The sequence below is a fragment of the Dasypus novemcinctus genome, chromosome 11 (assembly GCF_030445035.2).
Source record: "Dasypus novemcinctus isolate mDasNov1 chromosome 11, mDasNov1.1.hap2, whole genome shotgun sequence".
Taxonomy (NCBI): Eukaryota; Metazoa; Chordata; class Mammalia; order Cingulata; family Dasypodidae; genus Dasypus; species Dasypus novemcinctus.
The window spans coordinates 94,553,630-94,578,284 of NC_080683.1; the positions used below are offsets into that span (position 1 = coordinate 94,553,630).

Consider the following 24,655-nt stretch of genomic DNA (forward strand, 5'->3'; position numbering starts at 1 on the left):
TTTTGAATCCTCTCCTTTTGCTTTCCAATATCAGTAAATGTCTAGTATGTATGCATTTTTTCCACTTATTAAACAGTTCAAACCCTTTCAAATCCATGATCAGTTTTAGATAATGAAATATGGGTACAGTTCTCCTAGTTGTAAAGTGGTGACTTTCTCCTCTCTTTAGGAATAAATGTCACAACTGTTGCTATTCCTTCTGCGCTCCTCCTTGCCCTGCTGGTTGCTGGAACTGGAGTCTTTACAGCCTTTAGAATGTACGTGGCTTTTACATTTCTAAATTTCCTTTCTCCCTATGCCAACGGCCTTAAAACCAAAACGTTTACTCTTCAGATATTCAGGTGCAGAAGAGTAGCATTATTTCTTCCAAGATAAAATGTTAGGTTATGGTTTAAGAACAATTTGGATAAAGGCAGAAATTCTCAAGTATTATTTTATAAACAATTCTGATCATTTAAAAGCCTTTGACCTAGAGTTAACTGCTAAGCAATGTTAAAGATATATTCTGGAATTAGTGTATTTTGCTTGAATATGTTTTTCTCTTATCAGCAAAGCAGAAAGAGTACTGGAATGGGGGTTGCGAGGTGTGGGCTCTGGTCCCCTGGTTTTCTCATGTATAAAATAAAGAAGGTTAACCAGACAAGTTCTAGGTCTCTTTCAAAATCCAAACTCCGTGTGTATATTCTAACAAATGTTATGGGTTAGATCTACAAAAAGAAAAAAAAAGGAAAGCATTCTGATGTTTTCTCTTTTATTTATACATATTTTTATTTTATTATGGTAAAGTACATGTAACATAAAATTTGCCATTTTAACCATTTTTAAGTGTACAAGTCAGTGGTATTAATTGCATTCACATTTCTTTTTCTATTTTAAAATATTTTGGAACCTATAAAATGTGAATATTAGTGCAAATAGAATGAAGAATAGTTTTCTGACCAAAAGTGAGAGAGGGCACAAAATGTCTGATTTTTATGCTTCATGGAGATATTCATGAGCTCAAGCAATTATCTGAGCTTAATGTTTCTCTGTTAAATTTTCATCTGGGGTGTAGTAAATAGTGAGGAGAGTGAGCACATGGTCATGAGGAATTGCTTCAGCTGTCTTTTTTTAATCTTTGTGCTTTCCATCTGAAGTATTAAGCCTAATTAGTTTCTAAAATAAGCAGAGATTTTATTGATGGCATGTGCAGCTAGCTAGAAAATAATAAGATGTTGCTTTCAAGGATATATATAAGTCAAGTAAAATTAGCACATATTGTTCTAGTGAAAATATTGTAACTTTTATTATAAGTGAGATATGTTTATATGTAATTGTACATTTTTATATATTGTTATAAGCACATGACAGCTACTCTCACATTTAATCCACACAACAATCCTATGGGTTGAGGACTCTTGCAACCCCCTTGTTGTAAATGGAGACAGAGACAAATAAAGTGATATATTCAGCAGGATTTCTTCTTTTTATAGGAGGAAGAAAAAAGGAAATCCTTGTGGATCAACTGAGTCTCAGAAAACAGGTTTGTTGAAACTTCTACCTACAGTTTTATTCTCTTTGGGTGAATGACAGTGTATGTTTACCAGAAGTCTCATAGCCCAGACTTATTTAGTTTTTTTTCTTTTTTTAAGTAGATCTAGAGTCTTTGAGTTAGCAAATCTAGAAGGAAGGAAGGAATTTATTGTCCCTTTATCTCTTCACTCTATTTTAATTCAGAGTTCTGTTGGCCTATTGATTTTTGTTCAACATCACCTCCATCATTTATCAACATTCATTTTTTTGGTCCCTGGAGTCTAGGCTAGCACACTGTCATAAAAGGAAATTAAAAAGCTCCGTCTATGCACTGAAGGTAGTCTGACCCCAGTAATGCCAGACTTCCCCTATATTTTCCATTCTGGGAAGGTGGGGAAAGGACTAGGCCAGGGCTCATGTCCAGGTTTCAGAGAATCCTTACGACATATGATGCCCAAGGGTCTCAGAGCCAACCATGCTGTTTCCAAAGAGTCATGAATGCCACGTTAAAGCAGATTATAGAAAACCACATCCAGATGGCCAACACAGGATAACCTGGGGCCTCGTGGATATACACATACATTCTAAAGGCATGGTGGACAGCATGGTTGGGATGCTGCTTATCATTGTTGTTAATGACCTGAGCATGCTGCTTTCAGTGCATGTGTGGGAAGAGCCGTGGCCATGCATTTATCACGGTCACCTTCAAGGGGTGGCTCCGTGCTCCTCGTGGAGTGTGTGCATTACATTTCGAATATATCAGTTTGTTCTGTGTTATCTTTGTTCCAGGCTGGTGGAAGCAGATTAAATATCCCTTTTCCAGACATCAGTCAGCTGAGTTTACCATCAACTATGATAACGAAAAGGACATGACACAAAAGTTAGATCTCATCACAAGTGATATGGCGGGTAAGCATCAAGACTCCATGACAGTTGGTGCCATAGGTAGGAGGGGCTGCTTGTTGGCACGGGAGGACCAGGAGAGAAATAAGACTCAAGTCCTTTTGTGGACATGCAGTCCAATAAATCGGCAGTACATTAAGAAGTGGTCTTTCTGTGGGCTGCACAGTTGTAAACTGACACTGAGATATTACTCCAATGCCCAGTGGGGTCCAGTATCTTCCAGTTGCAGAAAATGATACCCATTCCTGAGCACTACTGGAATCTGGAAGCCCTGACTTAATCTATCTTTGTTCTCAAGGTTTTGATTAAGGCACTGGGAAAGAGGAACTAGAAAGCTAAAATATAGTTGTTTCCCTTGAGGAAGAGGAGATAAGAGACAAGGAAAGCTTCCAGTGATAGAAAGGCCTCTGGGGCCCTGGCAAGCCATCACCCAGAGCCAAGCATCCCAAGCTCTCTGTGGCAAGGATCCACTTTTAAAAATTTTTTCTTTCCAATCCAGCATGGATTTATACTGTGGTAAAATACCATATGAATGACCAAAAATATGAAGTTTTAAAAGACATACAAAATTCAAAGCCCCGATTTGTTTTTTGTGTGTGTTTTTTTGGTGGAGAATGCAGGCATCAATCCTGCTACCCAATTTGTTTTTATTATTAGAGTCAGTGGACATAAAATTATTCTGTCAAATTGCTATACATTTTTAAACACTGTCTCTCAACTTCCATACTTACCTCTTTGCAGACCTGTCCTAAATCTAAATGTGTCTCAGACCTATAGGGGTCCGCAGACCACTCTCTGAGTCACTCTGCTCTAGCTTCTAACTCCTCAGGGTCCTTGGCTGCCCTCTTTGCTCACACCTCTCAGGCCATTGATAATAAATTTCTCTGATTCCTCTCACCAAAGTGTGGTCTTTCCAAGACTGTTTGTGGCCTGTGTTTCATTTCCCTTTGCTCTTTTTTTTTTTTTTTAAGATTTATTTTATTTATTTCTCTCCCTATCTCACCCTCCCCCCATCCCCCCCCCCCCCCCCAGGTCCATTTGCTCTGTGTTCTCCTGTGTCCACTTGTATTCTTGTCAGCAGCACCGGGAATCTGTCTCTTTTTGTTGCGTCTTCTTAATGTGTCATTTCTCCATGTGTGCAGCGCCACTCCTGGGCAGGCTGCACTTTCTTCCACATGGGGCACCTCTCCTTGCGGGGCATACTCCTTGCGCTTGGGGCTTCCCTACATGGCGGACATGCGTGGCAGGGCACTCCTTGCGCGCATCAGCACTGCGCATGGGCCAGCTCATCACACAGGCCGGCTTTTTACTTCTCCCTTTCTGCAGTTTCCCTTTTCATTCTGTCTCCACCCAGCGTTATTGTGCCAGCCTCTTAGAATCCTCAGTAGGCTTCCTCAAAATTAAATAAAAGTTCCATGCAGGCACTCAGCGCTTCCCACAACCTAATGAGTGGTTAACAGCACACACTTGGTACTTCTGTTTGAATCCTGGCTCCATCACCTGTCATCTGTGTGATCTTGGGAAAGTTGTTTATTCTCTGCTTCAGTTTTGCCATGTGTAAAATGGAGTATATTCCCCTACCTCATAAGGTTTTTGAGGATTAAATTAATTCATATCTTAATATCTTAAAATAGTGCCTGGCACAGAAAAAGGCCTCAATAAATGTTAGCTTTACCATGATCACCAAGATTATCATCAGGCCCCAAGCTGTTGCTTTGGTCTTCCTATTCCTTTCATCAAACTCTGCCATGTCCCTCGTACTCTGGCCACATCTGTTTTCACAGGTGTCCTTTCCTTCCTTTCCTCACACTCTTACTTCCACTTACAAAGTCTGGCATTTCAAGAGCCACTTCTTCCATGAAGTATTTTTCCTCATCCCGCGGGCTGAAACATAACCTCTCCCTTCTCCGGGTTCCTGTGACCCTTGACGCTCCCTAACATAGACATTTTGGTTGTAGAAGTCCCTAATGTGTCCTGTCCGGGACGTTTGCACCTCCGTCTTCCTCGGCGCCTGGTACCCATTAGCCACTTGGGGGAGAGTTGGTTCCCCATTATCCTAAACAGAGCAGCCCCTCCACAAACAGCCGGCTTGCTCCCACGTCGGGCGGCGCGCCCCGAAGTGTCATCTGCTCTTTTGATTTAGATTACCAGCAGCCTCTCATGATTGGCACCGAAACAGTCGCGAGGAAAGGCTCCACCTTCCGGCCCATGGACACCGAGGCCGCGGGGCCCAGCGTGCGGGCCGAGGCCGGCGGCCACTACGACTGCCCGCAGCCGGCCGGCCCGCCTGAGTACGCGCTGCCGCTGACCTGCCCGGAGCCCGAGTACGCCACGCCCATCGTGGGGCGCCCCGGGCGGCGCGCGCGCAGCTGCTCGGCGCAGAACGGCTACCGCCTGCCCGCGCACAAGCATTCCCTGTCCCTGGGGGGCTCCCCCACGCCGGGACCCGCGGCCCCCGCCAGCCGGGACTACCAGATTCCACACAGCCCCAGTCCTGCGGCGGGCGGCTACGACCAGCCCAAGACTGCCGGCGTCCCCGCCGCCGAGCGCGGAGATTCCAACTCCAAGAGGCCGCAGCGGTGCCCCGCGGGCAACGACGGTTATTCCTCCCCCAGGGACTGCCTCAAGCCCATCAACCCCACGGCCATGACTGCCCTTCTGTGAAGGGAAGGTGAAAGAAACCTGCTGTGGTACTGAGATCCCGGCTGGAGTGTCCCTGGGAGAAGGGAGACTGCTGTTCACGTTGGGTGTGTGCATGTGTATGTGCGTGCGCGCGTGCGCGTGATTTAATCGGCTCCCGCAGTGGAGTCCTAGGGACCACCTCTCATACTGTTTACAGAATTGTGCAGCTGATTTTGTTCCGACCCTCACTCGGGGCACTAGTCTGTTGGGTTTTGTTGAGTTAGAAAAATGAAACTCTTCAGATGACATTTTCACTTCTCTCACTGTGATATTGAGCTGCTTTGGTGTAAAATGTGCAATCTGTACAGATTCATATTTAACAGAATTAAAGTAACTTAAGTGTGCTTTATCGGATTTTAGTTCTGCACAGAAGTGGAAAAGTGCATCTGCTGCTGCAAAAAAGTATATAATAGTTACGTCCCCTTATAAAATATATTTTATCTGATGCCGTATTTGCAGCAGGTCTGTTTAAGCGTAATCTTGTTACTCTGGCTCATTTCCTTTGCTTTGATAACTAAAACTAAAAGCATTTTTAACATTCTTCTGGAAGAAATGAAATTACTTGAAGCACCAAAAAACACACCAGGGCAGTTGTTTAGCAATTATGTTTGTAGATTTTTTTTGTTTCAACCCACCTAGGCAGCTGCCTGTTTCCTTAGACTCCACTTCAGGTGGGGATGTGAGGTAGCCAGTCAGGCACTCACAAAACGTGGACCCTGTGGCCTGAGGAGATGAGGCGGCTCCAGGCTGGAGAGGACGGGGCTCCCTGAGGAACTGGCACTCAACAGTTTGCTTCTTCCTCGCCTCAGCCCTGGCAGGCACTGTGCAGCCTTCCCATGCAGATCTGACTTTTCAAACTGTCTGCAAAGCCAAATGCTGTGACTTACAGCAACCACAACTGCTTTCCCAACAAATTGAAATGAAGGTGGCACAGCAATTACAGTCTGAATTACTATGTCAGGCGTTTTTGTAGCTCAGATTAAAAATATTGCTGAGGTCAGAAACCCACACTTTTCATGATTTTCTTCAGAAATAGCACATTCTAGTGACTTCCAGTGTACCCTGGGGGGTGGGGGTGGAGTTGTTTGAAGTATGCTCTTAGAAGTGACAGAAGCCAAATCTAAATAGTGCTTTTCAACTGAGATGGTTGAGAACTGAACTGATTTGGCAAGGAACACTTTCCCCCTGGGGTATATGTCTATAACTCTAGATTAAGCCAGACATCAGCTGTACCTCATGTGCAGTGGTTTTTATCTGGCCTTGCTTTGTGAATTAACCAGGGTGGGGGGTGGGGAGTGTTAACCTCTTTTGCCAAAGAGGAAAGTGTTTTTTGTTTTAAATAGAAAATATGGACCAAAAAATACCCTTTCCCTAAAAAACGTATTATTCTATTTGTATGGTTATTACTTTCTGTGAAATGTTTAAATGTCTAAAATAGGGTGCTGGAAGGTCCTGGTAGACAAACTGTTGGTTATTGTGGAGAATAAACTGTTTACCTTGCGGCGTTTACATGGTTTTCTATGAATACTAATTGTAGTAAATTATGCCAAATCAAAGCGTCCCTGGCTCTTATTATTGATGCGCAGCATGCTGGGCTATTGAGGGCATCGGGCTCAGCCCTAGGTAAAGAGGCAGATGGTGCAGGGGCAAGAGCATGAGCTCTGATTAAGACATGTCTGCCATGAAATAGCTGAGAGATTTTGAGCTCTTTATATAACCCTGAGCCTCTGTGTAAAAATGGGGTTGATGTGTCTTCCTCCAATGCTTACTGATGAGAACTGAGACAGTATTTATCAGAGTGTTCTATTATCAGCATTTCTTCCAACCCAGGTCTTCAGTAGGCTATGTCTAGCATTTCAACATTAAAATATTAGCCCATAAGAATAGATCTGAGTTTACTCCCCTTCTTTACAATAGACTTGTCTTCATCCATCATTTTCATGATCTAATAATTACAAACGGGAGAGAACAGAACTTTGGTTTGGAATAGCACCTCCTCAGGGTGGGTGAGTGGGAAGTCCAATAAAGCCTACACACCCAAGTCTAAATTAGAGGAGAGGAGTAGCAAAAATATTATGTCTAACTCGGTGTTTTGCAGCATTAGCAAATTCGATAAGGTGTGAATGAGGTAACACTAGTTGTCTGGCTTCCTCTATACTATCAAATTCTTTTGTGAGGCAAAAATTGCTTTCTGCCTTTTTATATAATTGTGTCTGAAACCTATCTGCTCTGATAAGCCAGATTCCACTGACCACAGAGGCTGCTGAAACTTCATCTGGGTTTTATTACTATTATTTAAACTTTCACTGATATTTATAATCAACCCAGAAAATACCTAAAAAGAATGTGACAGACTTGTTCTTACACTGCATGGTTGTAGGCCCCACAGGTGGCTCTGATCAATCACAGCAATCAAAGTGTTGTGTCCAGACTGGCCTCACTATCCCCAAATGCTCCTTTTGTGCATTCATTCATGCAACAAATATTTAAGGTCTAGAGAGCCATGTTCACCCCGTAATTGAAGTGAATCTCTCCAGGAGCTCAGTTCTGCTAATGGGAAGCTAGAGTGGCATATCAATCACTTTTCCCAACCTGCTAGTGGATCCTGCCCAAAGCACAACCTGTCCGGCCACCCAGCACCCCTCTCTGTCTCCCAATATGGATCTCTCTCCCAGCCTTTTCCTGTTCCAATACTAAATTTCCTGAGAAGCTTTTAAGATTTTGCTGTGTCTTTGGTATTTTGCAATTAGACTACAGTGTGTTCAGCTATGAACTCATTGTAATCCTACTGCTGGGGATTTGTGCTTCTCAAACCATAGGATTCATCCTTAACAACTATGAAAAATTGTCAGCCATCCTCTTTTCCAATACTACTTGCCTCTTTGCTGTTTCCTTTTTCTCTCCTTGGAATTCCAATTGGGTGTTCACTGGAGCCTCTTATTCTATCTCCCATGCCTCTTAATCCCTCTGAGTTCCCATCTTTTTGTCTGTATAGCATTCTGGGTAAATTCTGGGGTAAATTCCTGAAGGGCAACATGGCATGGTGGTTAAGTGTACAGACTCCAGAATTCCTGGACAAGAAGCCTTAACTTCTCTGTGCCTTTGTTTCCCTGCTTGTTACATGAGGAAATTAATACTATCCACCTACTTATGTATATTGTGAAAATCAAAAGAAGCTTTTGGAGCAGTGTGTGGCTCACACAATTCACGATATAACATTAAATATTTTGCTACATTTCACTAATTACCTTTTCTGCTATCTCATGTGCTGTTTAATTTAGTCAATGAGGTTTTCATTTTACTTTTTATTTTGTTAGCTTCTAAAGACCTACTGATTCTTTTTCAAATTTACCTTTTTCCACACAGTGTTGGTATTTTTCTTTGGTCTTGATTCCTTCTTTTAGTCATTCAAAAGATACTAATTTTATATTATTTTTCTGATTGTTCTGTTATCTTTGTCTTATTTAGATAAAAGTCAAAGTCCTTACAGTGATCTATAAGGCTCTGTCCATTGCTGTCTGATAGAACTTTATGATAATGGAATTCTTTGACCTGTGCAATATGGTAGCCACTAGCCACATGCGGCTACAGTGACTGAAGAATAAATTCTAAATTTGTTTCATTTTAATAAATTTAATTTCATTTGTTTTAATGTAAATAATGGGGGTATAGTTGCTGACTACTATCTTGGACTACATAGGTAGGTCTGTGTGATCTGGACAACAAATTTTCAGTTTAGGTATGTCCCATGCACTATTTGGGGTATACATATACTAAAAAAAATTTCATGTCCTGTATTTTTATTTGCTAAATATGGCAACCATAATACAGGAGTATTGCCAGGCTAGCATCAATTTTTATTTAAATTTTTGTTTGGCAGCTCTGGGGCTATACCTTGTTCTTACAAATTGGGACCCAAAACTATATGAGGCACATGGTTTTAATTTCTCAGGAGAGACTTCCCATTTCACCCAGGCTCCATTCATCATTTGTTGTTCATCTGTCTTATTAAAAGAATTCCTTTAGATCCACCGTTTCACTTTTCTAACTTCCTGCCTTGCTCAGGCCAAACTCTTTCTTGTATCCTCTCATGGAAGTTAAATGCTGAGCAACTAAGTGAATGAAACCCTTCCCTTCCCTTGTCCCACACCGGGTTAGGGTTGGGGTTAGGGTTAGGGTTAGGAGTAGCCAGAGTATCAGCTCAAGTGCTTGTCACTTTGTTTTTCCGTTTCTCCTTTGATTCTGATACCTGGAGATACTTCTTTATTGCATATGATATTTCCTAGGTCTTTTCAAGAACCCTGATTTTATTTTTTCAAACATTCCTAGGAATTTATAGCAGCTGGGTTTTCTTCCTAACTAGTCTTCCTCTTCCTGGAATAATGTCTCCCCTACAGGCAGGAGAGAGCATATTTCTTGCAAATAGTATAGGCATTAGAACCACATAGAGGACTGGGGTTTAACTTGGGCTTTAATTTGATGTCAAACACATTACTGGCCTTTGTAAACCCACATCTTAATCTCTAAAGTGGAAGTCATTATAAAAGTATCATTAGGAAAGCAAATTTGTATCATAGTGTTTTGTACAGAGTAAGTGCTTAAAAAATATTAGTCACCCCTTTTTCTGCTCGATCTGAAGTCTAAACTATCCTTCAACACCATTTCCCTGAGAGTCCCATTGGAGGCTTCTTTTTCTCTTCATCAATGCTCTAGGTATGGCCAGGAGACAATGCACATCTTCTTCCTGCCATGCCACTCCCACATCCAGGTTCTCTCTTTTTCAAGCCCATTCAAACCTTCCTCTGTTTTTGATGCTCACACCATCTAGACCTACCACTTTTTACTTCCTGCTATGATATCTGTTATCTTACAAGCCACTTTCCCTATTTGGTGGGGATTTTCATCTGGCTCAGAGTCTTCTCCATTCCTGCTCTGTGAGCATGTTAGAAAATCCAGTGTTCTATGTTCAGTTTTCAATTTATGGTCTCTTGACTTCAGCTGTAGTAATCACCTCTCCATTTAAATATCCCATCCATGTCTACATTCTCGTTATTGTCAGGAACTCCACTTCTGAAATCTTAATCTCCAGTAATTTAACCACATTAACACATTCTTCTGTGCTCCTTACCTTTATTCCTACTTTCATTAATCTCATTAAGACCTTTTATCTCTTGCTCTCACCATTTTTTTCTCTAGTTTTTACATTTTTAGGTCACATTTCATTCCGCATGTATCCCTTGCACTGTTCTGTTTCCACATCTTTGCTCTTGTCTTTCCAGGATCCACAAACCTTGAGGCTCCCACATAAATCCACTTTGGGATATCATTGCAGCAGCAGGAGAACATTGCATAACTATTCACAGCAGGGCCACTAAGGACTTCCTACCTACCTGGGGCCCATCACTCCTCAAACTTTACGCTTATCTTTTATCTGTTTCCTTTCCACTACTATTAGCAATTGTCCTAAAACAATGTCATTCTACACACATCTCTTGCCCCCTTGACTCTGAGGTCTTGCCAACTCCCTTACCCAAAAAATAAGTCATTAAAATCAGATCTACAAATTGTAAGAGCCTGCCCCAAAATATCTTTCTCAAATCTTCAGAAAATAGTTAAAGGACTGCAGTAACAGGGTGAGTACTGAATCAAGTAAAAGGCTACCGAGAAGTGGTAGGATCTCCTGGTGCCCTGGCTGCATCCTCCCCAACCATTTAGCAGCATGACACAGAGCTGGCCCGTGCTCCCAGTGCAGATCCCTGGTCTCAGGTCTGGAGAAAGCAGTGTAACCCTCATGCACAAATTGGGAGCGTGTGTGTTTGGCCCAGTTTGGTAGTGGCCTGAGGGACTCAGTGTGCCAGAGCAGCTCACCAAGTTCTTCTACAGAATGTCTTGAGAAAACAGTCTAGACGAGCTGTCTGGGGCAAGAGATTGCTGGGTACAGGACAAGTACAGTTCCTGGGCTGTGGGGAAACTGTTTCCTAAGGAAGAGGGGACATTCAAAACTATTCCCAGGGCCATATGTACATGCTCAAGTCAGATGCCTGTTCAGAAAGGATCAGGGAGGTTCCTATGATTTGGTTGGATCCAAATTAATTGTATGGCTAAGCCCTGAAGGAGAGCACTCTGCAAATACTGTAAAAGGTGTTTTCTTTTGTATCCTTCCCCCTTCCTCCCCTCCCCTTCTCCCTCTTCCTCCCCTTCCTCCCTTTTGCGACTGAATCCCTATAAAAGAGAGAGAAACTGAGCATCTGAGTAAACGCACTATCATAATCAAATGGCAAGACATCAGCAAAAACTGACAAGTCATACTAAGAAAAAGGAAGAAATGGCCCAAGCCAGGGAATATATCAAAACCCCAGATAACTAATCAATGAGATTTATACATATTTTCCAAAATCAAATTAATGAGTAAAAAGACAATATGGCTAAGGAGATAAGGTACATCAAGAAGACATTGAGTGAGCACAAAGAAGAATTTGAAAACCTGAGTAGAAACATGACAGAGCTCATGGAATAAAAGACATGATAGGTGAGATCAAAACATATCAGAGGGGTGTCTGGGTGGCTCAGTAGGTTGAGTTCTGGGTTCAATTTCCAGCCCTGATACCTCCAAAAATAATGATGATAATAATAGAGGCATACAACAGCAGACTCAAAACAATAGGAGTAAGACTAAGTGATGAAGACAGAACAGCTGAAATTGAAGAGAGAAAAACATAAAAGAATGGAAAAAATTGAGCAGGTGTTCAGGGAATTGAATGATAACACAAAATGCCACAACATACACATAATGGGAGTTCCAGAAGTAGAAGAGAAGGGAAAGGGAACAGAAAGAGTATTGAGGAAATAATGGCTGGAAATTTCCCAATGCTCATGAAAGAATAGAATTTACATGTCCAAGAAGCACAGTGCACCCCAATCAGTATAAATCCAAACAGACCCATTCTAAGACACACTCTACTAAAAATGTCAAACATCAAAATAAAGAGGAAATTCTGAGAGCAACAAGGGAGAAATGACCTATCACATAAAAGGGATGCCCAGTAAGACTTATTATGAATTTCTCATAAAAAACCATAGAGGTGAGAAGACAGAAAAGAGTGGTATAATACAATTAGCATATGAAAGAGAAAAATTGCCAGTGAAGAATTCTTTATCCTTCAAAATTGTCCTTCATATATGAAGGTGAGTTTAAAATATTCATAAGCAAATAGAAACTAAAAGAGTTCATATAAAAAGAATCCACCTTTTCAGGAAATATTAAAGGGAGCCTTACAGCCTGAAAGGAAAAGACAGGCAAAAGAGGCTTGGAGGACAGTATAGAAGGCAAGAATAGCAGAAAGGTTAACCAGAAGGGTAAAAAGATGAAAGTAAGATATGACATATGAAAACCAAAGAATAAAATATGGAATAAATAATGCATTTACAGTAATATCATTGAATATGAATGGATTAAACTCCCCAATCAAAAGATATAGGCTGTCATCAATTGTAACAAATGTACCACACTAATGAAGGATGCTGTTAATGTGGGAAAGTGTGGCTGGGATAGAAGAGGGCCATATGGGAATCCCCTACATTTTTTTATGTAACATTTATGTAATCTAAGTACCATTTTTAAAAAAAATTTAAGCATATTAAAAAAATAAAACACAGAATTTCTCCAAAAAAAGATATAGGTTGACAGAAGGAATAAAAACAGAACAGGAGCCATTCATTTGCTGTCTACAAGAGACTCATCTTAGATTCAGGGATATAAACTAGCTGAAACTGAAAGGTTGGTAAAATATACTCCATGTAAACAGTAACCAAAAAAGAGCAGGAATAGCTATACTAATATTGAACAAAACAGACTTTAAGTGCAAAAAAGTTACAATAGATACAGAAGGCCATTATATATTAATAAAAGGGACAATCCACCAGGAAGAAATAACAGTCATAAATATCTATGCACCTAAACAGGGTGCCCCAAAATACACGCGTCAACTCTGGCAAAACTGAATGTAGAAATAGACATCTCTGCAATAGTACCTGGAGAATTCAACACACCACTCATATTGTTAGACAGAACAACTAGACAGAAAATCAACAAGGAAACAGCTTGAACAATATGATAAATGAGCTAGACCTAACAGACATATACAGAATGTTGCAACCCAAATCACAGGGTTATACATTTTTCTCAAGTATTCATGGATCTTTAAAGTAGCCCATGGTCTACTCATGGATAGACCACATGTTAGGTCACAAGGCAGGTCTTAATAAATATAAAAAGACTGAAATTATATAAAGCACATTCTCATTATAATGGAATGAAACTGGAAATCAATAATAGATGGGAAAGGGGAAATTTTACAACTGTGTAGAGACTGAACAACACACTCCTAAACAATCAGTAGGTCAAAGAAGAAATTGTAAGTGAAATTAGTAAATATCATGAGAAGAATGAAAACAAGACCATAACTTATCAAAACTTAAGGGATACAACGAAGGCAGTGCTGAGAGGGAAATTTATAGCCTTGAATGCCTATATTTAAAAAGAGGAGCTAAAATCAAAGATCTAACTGAACTGGAGAAACTAGAAGAAAAAAAGAAATAGCAAACCATCCCCAAAGCATGCAGAAGGAAGGATATAATAAAGATTAGAGCAGAAATAAATGACATTGAGAACAACAATAACAAAAAAATAGAGAAAATCAGCAAAACCAAAAGCTGGTTCTTTGAGTAGATCAATAAAATTGACAAAACTTTAGCTAGGCTAAAAAAGAAATAGAGAAAATGCAAATAAATAATATCAGAAATGAAAGGGGAGAAGTTATCACTGACCCCACAGAAATAAAAAGGATCATAAAAGGATAAAATGATGTGAGGGCCTGCGGTGGGTGTTGACGTGATGCAATTTCTGGCCAGTGCTCTGAATGTCAAAGTAAAGAAATTCAATGAAGCACGGGTAAACAGTATGAGTAACTATGACTCTCTTAAAATAGCTAAATGCCTCGTCATCTAATTAGTGATGTGCATGAATAGATGAATGAGATTCCAACTGTCCCAACCTACTGTCCAGCTAAACCACAACCAAGGGAACGGGCTTGGTATAATCATCAGGGAAAGAAGATCCTGTTGAGCTTGACTCTAGTCTGGCAGGGTGAAGAAACATCAGAGGTGTAGAATAAGTGGGAGGCCCCTGACACACACACACCCATCCCTGAAGTCTTTGAGAGGGAAAAAGGATAAAATGAGAAACTGTATACCAACAACTAGACAACTTAGATGAAATGGACATATTCCTAGAAATGCATAAACACACACTGATGCTACAAGAAATACAAGAACTTAACAAACCAATCAATTTAAAGAAATTGAATCAGTCATCAAAAATCTCCCAACAAAAATAATTCCAGGAACAGATGACTTCATAGGTAAATTCTACCAAGCATTTTGAGAAGAATTAACACCAATCCTGTTTAAACTCTTCCAAAAAATTGAAGAGGAAGGAAAATTAGCCATCAACTTTATGAAGTCAACATCACCTTAATAACGAAGCCAGATAAAGATACCACAAGAAAATAAATTTACAGACCAACCTTTCTAAACATAGATGCAAAAATTCTCAACAAAATACTTGCAAATAGAATTCAACAGCATATCAAAAGAATTATACACCACAACCAAGTGAGATTTATTCCTGGTATGAAAGGGTGATTCAACATAAGATTTATTCCTGGTGTGAAAGGGTGATTCAACATAACAAATTAAAGGGAAAAAATCACATCATTGTCTCAATCGATGCAGAAAAGGCATTTGACAAAATCCAGCATCCTTTCTTGATAAAAACACTTGAAAGATAGGAATAGAAGGAAAATTCCTCAATATGATAAAGGGCATATATGAAAAACCCACAGCCAACATCATATTCAGTGGGGAAAGGTTGAAAGCTTCCCCTCTAAGATCAGGAACAAGACAAGGATGCCCACTGTCACCACTTTTATTCAACATTGTGCTAGAAATTCTAGCTAGAGTAATTAGACAAGAAAAATAAATGAAAGGTATCCAAATAGGAAAAGAAGTAAAACTCTCACTATTTGCAGATGACATGATCCTATATTTAGAAAATTCTGAAATGTCTATGACAAAGCTACTTGAGCTAATAAATGAGTTCAACGAAGTGGCAGGTTACAAAATCAACATGCAAAAATCAATAGTTTTTTTACACTAGTATTGAACACTCTAAGGAGGAAATCAGGGAAAATTTGCATTTATGATAGCAAGAAAAAGACTCAAATACCTAGGAATCAATTTAGCCAAAGAAGTACAGGGCCTATATTCAGAAAACTATAAAACAATGCTAAAAGAAATCAGTGAAGGCCTAAACAAATGGAAAGACTTGCTGTATTCAGGTATTGGAATATCATGAAGATGTCAATCCCACCCAAACTGATTTATAGATTCAGTGCAATACCAATCAAGTCCAAGTAGCCTACTTTACAGAAATATAAAAGGCAATTACCAAATTTATTTGGAAGGGGAAGTACACCCAAATGGCCAAAAGCATTCTAAAAAAGAAGAGCAATATGGGAGGAATTTAACTGCCTGACCTTGAAACATATTACAAAGCTTCAGTGTTCAAAACAGCATGGTATTGGCATAGAAATAGAGATATTGATCAGTGAAATATAATTTAGAGTCCAGAAATAAACCTTCACCTCTAAGGCCAATGGGTTTGACAAACCTACCAAGTCCATGTAAACAGGACAAAACAGTCTCTTCTGCAAATGATGCTGGCAGAACTGGATATCCATTACCAAAAGAATGAAAGAGGAGTCCTCGCTCACTCCAGATACAAGAATAGACTCAAAATGGAGCAAATACGTAAATATAAAAAATAGGACAATAAGACTACTAGAAGAAAATGTAGGGAAGAATTTTCAAGATCTTGTGGGCAGTGGTGATTTCTTGAACCTTACACCAAAGCATGAGCAACAAAAGAAAAAATAGATAAATTGGACCTCCTCAAAATTAAACACTTTTGCACCTCAAAGGATTGTGTCAGGGTGAAAGGCAGCCAAATCAATGGAAGAAAATATTTGGAAATCATATATCTGATAAGGGTGTAATATCCATGACATATAAAGATATGTAACTACTCAACAATAAAAAGACAAATGACCCGATTAAAAAATGGGTAAAAAGACTTGAATAGACATGTGTAAAAGAAGAAATACAGGGAAGCGGACTTGGCCCAGTGGTTAGGGTGTCTGTCTACCACATGGGAGGTCCGCGGTTCAAACCCCCAGCCTCCTTGACCCGTGTGGAGCTGGCCCATGCGCAGTGCTGACGCGCGCAAGGAGTGCCCTGCCACGCAGGGGTGTCCCCCGCGTAGGGGAGCCCCACGCGCAAGTAGTGCGTCCCGTAAGGAGAGCCGCCCAGCGCGAAAGAAAGTTCAGCCTGCCCAGGAATGGCGCCACCCACACTTCCCGTGCCGCTGATGACAACAGAAGCGGACAAAGAAACAAGACGCAGCAAATAGATGCAGAGAACAGACAACCTGGGGGAGGGGGGGAATTAAATAAATAAATAAATCTTTAAAAAAAAAAAAAAGGAGAAATACAAATAAATACAAATAGTGAATAAACACGTGTAAAAAAACTTTCAGCATCACTAGCAATTAGAGAAATGCAAATCAAAACAACGAGACATCATTTCACACCTATTAGAATGGCCACTATTAAAAAGTCAGAAAACTACAAGTGTTGGAAAGGATGTGGAGATATAGGAATGCTCATTCACTGTTGGTGGGAATGTAGAATGGTACAGCCACTGTGGAGGACTCTTTGGCAGTTCCTAAGGAAGTTGAGTATACACTTGTCATGTGATCCAGCAATATCATTACTAGGTATATATCCAGAAGAACTGAGCATTGACACGAATAGACATCTGCACACTAAAGTTCATAGCGATATTATTCACGATTACCAAAAGATGGAAACAACCCAGCTGTCCATCAATTGATGAATGGATAAACAAACTGTGGTATAAAGACAATGGAATATTATGAAGCTATAAGAAGAAATGAAGTCATATAGCATATGACAACATGGATGAACCTGGAGGATATTATGTTGAGTGAAGCAAGCCAGACACAAAAAGACAAATACTGTATGATTGTCCTATCATGAACTAAAAATATTTGTGTAATCTCAGAAGTTAATAATTTGAATATGGGTCACCAAAATATAGAATGAGGTTACAGAATGGAAAGCTGAGGGTTAACCTGTGCAGAATTGGTAAAAAGGATGTGTGTTAATCTTTGGAAATGAATAGAAAAGGTGAAAGCACAACATAATGTTTGTAACTAGCAACACTAATATATGAAAGTGAAAGTCTATGGTCATGTATATTACTAAAAGGAAAGCTAAAAAAATGTAACCTAGGAATGTATAGCATAGTAAAAACTATGGGAAATATATGAATATGGGTAACATTGCATATATGACTGTTTTTCGTTGAAATTGAGCAAATGTATGTTAATGTTACAAGATGTTAATATCAGACAAAAAAAATATGCTAAGTGAAAGAAACCAGTCATAAAGTGCTATGTATTATATGATTCTATTTATATAAAATGTAAATATAAATCATTTTATAAAGATGAAATTAGATTATTGATTATATAGTACTGGGACTGGATAGAGGGATTGAAAAGTGACTGCTAAGGGGTGTGAAGTTTTTCTTTTTGAAGTAATTGTTCTAAAATTTTTTTTAGTGATGCATGTACAACATTGTGATTATACTGAAAGCCATTGATTATAAACTTGGGATAGATTGTATGGTATGTGAATGTATCTCAATAAAATTGCTTTTTAAAAAATAAACTATGTGGATACAAGCTTAAGGAGCAGATGCCTCTGAGTCTAAATTCCAGGGATAATACATTAAAACATCAAAATTTCCAGGTTACAACAGAAAATTGCAAAACATAACAAAGAGAAAGAAAATAATGGCCCTTACCAAGAAGAAGATTAAAGCATTAGAAACCATCACTCAGAAGGACCAGACCTGGGGAATACAAAGACTTTTTAAAAACGGTTCTAAATCTTCTCAAAGAGCTAAAGGAAAATTTGGAAATAGAATGAAAGAAAATTAGGAATACAATAGATGAACACAAAGAAAATATCAATAGAGACATGGAAATTATGAAAAGGAACCAAACAGATCTGAAGACCACTGTAAGGGAATAGACTCAGAGAACTGGAAGATAAAACAGTTAAAATCATTCAATCTGAGGTGTAGAAAGAAGAATAAAGAAAAGTGGACAGAGCCTAAGAGGCCTGTGGATCACCACCATCTGTGCCAATATTTGCATTGTAGGAGTCCCAGAAAGAGAAGAAAGAAAGAAAGGAACAAAGAGAATATTCAAAAAAATTATGGCTGAAACCTTCCCAAATTTAACGAAAGGCATGAATACGTACCTTCAAGATACCCAACAAACTCCAAACAAGATAAACCCAAATAGACTCATGCAGTGTTATAATCAAACTGCCAAATGCCAACGATAAAGAAAATTCTGAAAGCTGCAAGAAAGAAGAAACATGTCACATACAATGGAACCACAAAAAATTGTGCCTATTTCTCATCAAAACCCATGGAAACAAGAAGGCAGTGGGAAGACATATTTAAAGGGCTGAAAACAAGCAATTGCCAAGAATTTTATATGCAGAAAAAGTGTCTATCAAAAATGCAGAGATATCTTCCCAGATAAGAAAAGATGAGGGAATTTGCCACCACTAGACCAGCCCTACAAGAGATGCTACAAAGAGTTCTGCAGTTTGGAAGGAAAGGACAATAGGGAGCTAATGTGACTCCGTGGTTGAGTGCTGGCTTCCCATGTACGAGGTCCTAGTTCAAGCCCCTGCCCAGTACCACAAAAAAAAAAAAAAAAAGAAAGGACAAGGACAATAGACAAAGGATCAAAGGTGCAAGAAGAAATGAAGATGTCCAGTGAGGATGAGGATAATGACAAGAATAAATATAAATGCCAGTACTATTATATTTTTAGTTTGTTACTCCACTTATTACTTCCTATAGGGTCTAAAAGGCAAATACACAAAATGTGACAATAAATCAGTGGTTTTGGACTCAAAATATATAAATATGTAATTTGTGACAAGTGCTATATAAAGGTGGGAGGACAGAGGGGTCGAGCACATAGATTATGTGTGCTGTTGAAATTTTTAAGTTGGTATTGAAGTAAACAAGATTGTTGTACATTTAGGATGTTAAATTTAAGCCCCATGGTAACTACAAAGAAAATGTTGGAGAACATGCAAAGCACAGAGGACAGAAATTAGAGTATAGTTTGCCAGGAGCAGGAGCCAAGGGGATTGGGGAATCAATGCATAATGAGTTTAGGTTTTCTGTTTGAGGGGATGGGAAATTTTAGCAATAGAAGGTGGTGAAGGTACTGCAATATTGTGAATGTGATTAATCCCATAGAAGGTATGCTTGGGAGTGGCTGAGTTGGGAAAGTTCATGTTGTATATATGTTCTCACAATAAGAAAGAGAGAGAGAGAGAGAGACAGCGACAAGTAAATGCAGTATAGAATCCTGCATGGGACTTAGCAAAGAAGGAGGAAAGGCTCAAAGGGACATTATTGGGACATATGAAAAATTGGAATATAGACTATAAACTTTATATCAATGTTAACATTCTTGAATTTGATAACTGCTTTTAAAATAGTTACGTAAGTGAATATCCTTGTTCTCAAGAAATGTACATGGCAGTATTAAGTACACGATGTGTACAAGCCACACTCAAGTGTTCAGAAAATTGATAAATAGAAGGATAAAATGTATCGCAAATAGGGCAAAATGTTAAAATTGATGAATCTGGGTATCTGGGGGGAGGGGTATGTTGGATTCTCTGTATGGAGTTTGTATAGTTTTTGTAACTGTCCTGTAATTTTGAAAGTATTTCTAAATAAAAAGTTTAAAATATCAGATCCTACAACAGCCTGTCTATACCTCTTCCCATGAAAACACTTATCCACTCTCATCTTTTCCTACTTCCCTCCCATGTCAATGGAAAAGTTGTTTTATCCTTTCAGTTGTCATTGCCTCCTCCCTCATCCCAGATTTTGCTTCAGTCATCCCCTTTTCATTTATCTTTACTTCTGCCTCTCAACTCATCTCCCCCGCATCCTATAAACTTGTTCAAATGTCTCCCAAGTATAAAGAATTATCCTCTAATAATGCATGGGTTTTAGTTTCCTGGCTGCTAAAACCGATACCATGAAATGGGTTGACTTACACATCGGGAATTTATTGGCTCACAGATTTGAGGCTTGGAGAAGTGCAGAACTGAGGCATCAGCAAGGCAATGCTTTCTCCCAGAGGACTATGGTGTTCTGGGGTGGCTCTTGGAGACCCTTGGTCCTTGGCTTTTCTGTCACATGACAATGCACATGGTGGCTTCTCCTGGCTTCTCCGGTTTCCATTCACGTCCAGCTTTTTTCCATGGCTTTCTCTGTGTCTGAACTTCATTCTGCTTATAAAGGACTCCAGTAATAAGAGTATAATCTATCCTGATTCTTTCTAGCCACCCCTTAACTGAATTAACATCATCCTCACCAAAAGATCCTATTTACAATGGGTTCACACACACAGGAATGGATTAAGTTTAAGAAGAGTTTTTTCTGGGATACAAAGCTCCATGCCCTGCTAGCTACCTGTCCTCTTTCTTCTAAGGGCACTCTCTGCTTGGAATTTTTATATGCCTTTGCCTTATTGCCCCTTCACTCTTCCTTTTTCTTTTAAATGTTATTTTGGCAACATATGTGTGTGTGTGTATATATATATGGCATAAAATTTGCCATTTTAACCATTTTTAAGTGTATAAATCAGCGGCATTAATTACATTCACAATGTTGTACAACCATCACCATCATCCACAACCAAACCTTTTTTCTCATCACAAACAAACTCTGTGCCCATTAAGCAATACATTCATTTTCTCCCCCTTCTAACACCTGGTAACATCTAATTTACTTTCTGTCTCTTTGAATTTGCCTTTTCTAGGTATTTCTTGTAAGTGGAATCACACAATATTTGTGTTTTTTCCATTTGCTTTTTATTTAATTTTTTTCAGTTTTACATGTACAAAAAATATAGTACTGCATTTCATTTGTTCAAGCCTTCTTTTGTATCCTTTTGGTGTGTTTTAAAATGTTTCCATGTAAGTACTGCACATTTTCATTTTAATTTATGCTGAGGTATTTTTGGTATTGTTGCCATTGCAAATGTTTTCCTTTTCCTTTCATATATCAAGAACCAGTCTGGATTCTGGTAAAAAGCATAGATTCTGAAACTCGTGCTATGTTAAATGCTACTAGTGTTTCCCTAATGTAGCCTGATGTTGACTTTGGGCAGAGTTAGATTTATTATATTATGGCGAGGTATATGTTATTACGTTAAGAAAGCATCAATTTATTCCTTTATTTTTTCCTCACCAGGAATGGGCTTTGAATTTTGACCAATGCCTTTTCAGCATCTATAGAATCAGAAGCAGAAAATTTTCCTGCCTAGAACTCCTTCCTAGTCCCAGTCATATGATGAATTTTGTCATTATATGTCACAATATTAAATATCTGGTTGTGGCATTGTTAGTCCATCAGTGTGTTGCTGAATTTACTTGACAATATTTTATTTAGTATTTTTGTATTACTAATCTGATGAGAGGCCTGTTGTTTTCTTTTTTGTGGCAATCCTTATCAGGTTTTATTAGTTTGATTAAAGGAGTTCTGATGTTTTTCTTCTCTTTTTAGGTTTTTCTCTTTCTAGGCACTGAACACTTTGCCCTGCAAAGATTTGGTATCGTGCCCCTGTGAAACCATATATTGTGTTGATTTGGTGGAGCATTTTGACAATTTTCTTTATATCTTCTATGGAAGATTTTTAAATATCTCTGGTGTCAGCTTTAGTAAACCACATTTTCTTAGACAAGTTTGCAAATTAATATGTATGGCATTGAACAAATTGCCTTATTCGTTTAGTTCCTTTGCTTTGATGACTATTTCTCCCTTATTTCTTATTCTGGGTATTCGCATTACTTTCTTTTTTCACGATTAGTTTAATAACCAGCAGTTTATCTATTGTATTGTCTTTTCCCCCTGAAAACAATCCTACAATTTTTCTGCTTTCAGCAGTCAGTAACCATCTGCTAACAGCCGTGGGCAGACTTAGAAATGCCCTCCGCAATGGTGAGGTCCCCAGCAGGGAGCGCCTCGGGCAATGCGGGGTGCAGAATTAGCCTTGCTGAAGCCTTGTTTCCCAAAGACGCTGGGACTGGGGACGTAGGTACACAAGAAGAGGTTATTTTATTCCCGGAGGTATGTGTGGGCTGGGGACGCTTCATCTCCAGGATCCGGGGATTTCTGTGTAACTTTAGGAGTTCTTGTGAATTTTATAACATTGTAATAGTCACTCAAGTACAGCAAAGGTATTTCTGGTGAAATTTAAATCCAGCTCAACCATCGTTTTTAAAAATCAAAACTATGTTAACCTGAGGCTCCCTTTGCGCTAAGAAAAACAAATAATTACTGGAGGAGGAAGCTGAAAAACTGAAAGTGTCATTCCCTCTTTGAATGTGGCCTATTAAAGTGAAATCAGGAGAGAAATAGGAGTCCTAGCTCTGACCTAACTAGCCTTGACAAGTAAATTAACTTTTCTAGTCCTCAGTTTATTCATCTGCGTAATACGTATTTTATTTGATGATCTCCAAAAAGTCTTCCAGCGCTAACAGGTAAAATTTTCACATTTTGGAATCTTCTGCCCCCTGCTGGCGCTTTGCCAAATTGCAAATTGTATCTTTTCAAACAATAAAATCCAAGTTTGTTTTAGTGTCTTTTACGTTTTGTGTATAAATTTTTCCTTCTTATATATTCCATCTATTTTTCCATTTATAAGCTGGAGAATTTCTTTTACAACCAAATAACCCCTTAACTTGAACTTTAAAACAAGCTTGTAATTGAGTTGTTGAAATATTCCATCTTTTGAGATTTCTTTGAAACTTCTGTTGCAAAGTCCCACTAAGAGACTGTATTTATAGAATTTTCTTGTGGGTCTATCAAATTTTGCTTTATCTATTTTAAGTCTGTTTCAAATAGGTGTATATAAATTTATAATTATTTTGATTTTGTACTTAAATAATTATTTAAGAATTATTTCCTCTATCCCTATAAAGTCTATTTTATCTGATAGTAATATAACTTTATCAGCTTTCCTTTGGAATATACCATGGTATCTTTTTTATATCTACTTTTTTTCTCTTATCCCCTCCATTGTTGGCCCTTAGCATTTCCAGACATTTACAATCAACCTTATTAAAAATTCTACATACATTAAACATCAGCTCCCCCTTCTCAACCTTCATTCTCTCTCCTAATAACCACACTCTAGAGTTTAACTCCATGATTTTACTCATCATGTTTAGTTCTTATTAGTGAGATCATACAATATTTGTCCTTTTGTGTTTGGCTTATTTCATTCAACATAGTGTCCTCAAGTTCATCCACGTTGTCATATGCATCCCAACTTCATTTCTTCTTACAGCTGAATAGTATTCCATCGTACGAATATACCACATTTTGTTTATCCATTCATTGGCTGATGGATACTTGAGTTGTTTCCATTATTTAGCAATTGTGAATAATGCTGCTATGAACACTGGTATGAAAATCATCTGTTCGCGTCCCTGCTTGCAGTTCTTCTGAGTATATTCCTAATAGCAGGATTGCCACATCATAGGGAAGATCTGTATTTAGGGTCCTAAGGAGCCACCACGGTCTTCCACAGAGGATGCACCATTCTACATTCCCAACAACAGTGAAGGAGTGTTCCTAGTTCTCTGCTTCTTCTCCGGGCCTTGCAGGTTTCTGTTTTGTTTTGTTTTGTTTTTAATAATGGCCATTCTAAAAGGTGTGAAATGATATCTCATTGTAGTTTTGATCTGCATTTCCCTAATAGCTAGTCATGTTGAACACCTTTCCTTGTGCTTTTTGGCCATTTGTATTTCCTCTTTGGAAAAATGTCTATTCAGGTCTTTCACCCACTTTTTTAACAAGTCAATTTTATTGGTACATATTAATAAAGCCTACAATGCACCTGAAATGTACAATCAATGGTATTCGGTAGTTGTGCATTCATCACTTCAATCATTTTTAGAGCATTTTCATTATTCCAGTAATAATAATAAAAAACAAAAAACAAACTAAGAACTCATCATCTCTCAACCTCTCTATGCTTTCCCTTCTGTACATAGCTGCTATTCTGTTTCCTTCTCTCTAGTATAATTGTATTTTTATTTTGTAAAGCAGTCTTAAATATGTATTCTCACCCATATTCATATTTTACTTGCGGTTTCGCTGTTATACAATCCCATGTTACATTTTTCAGCTTTCCTTCGGGAAATATACATAATCTTAGACTTTCCCTTTTGACCACTCTCATACCCATACAATAGCTCTGTGAGTCACAAACACCATGATTTGCTCTCACCATTTC

General features: G+C 38.8%; 1 protein-coding gene across 2 annotated transcripts in view; it reads left to right on the forward strand.

The window, feature by feature from the left end:
• DCBLD1 (discoidin, CUB and LCCL domain containing 1) overlaps window positions 1-24,655 on the forward strand; it is an 87,165-nt gene that overhangs the window by 57,461 nt on the left and 5,049 nt on the right. The window contains exons 12-15 of one of the 2 annotated variants that reach the window (XM_058307327.2): window positions 170-257; window positions 1,473-1,522; window positions 2,302-2,421; window positions 4,559-6,653. In XM_058307327.2, the coding sequence (XP_058163310.1) occupies window positions 170-257; window positions 1,473-1,522; window positions 2,302-2,421; window positions 4,559-5,079 (779 nt within the window). In that variant the 3' untranslated portion in view covers window positions 5,080-6,653. Of the gene's footprint in view, window positions 1-169; window positions 258-1,472; window positions 1,523-2,301; window positions 2,422-4,558; window positions 6,654-24,655 lie in introns of those variants that run through there. The other variant, XM_071218637.1, reaches the window with a different exon arrangement.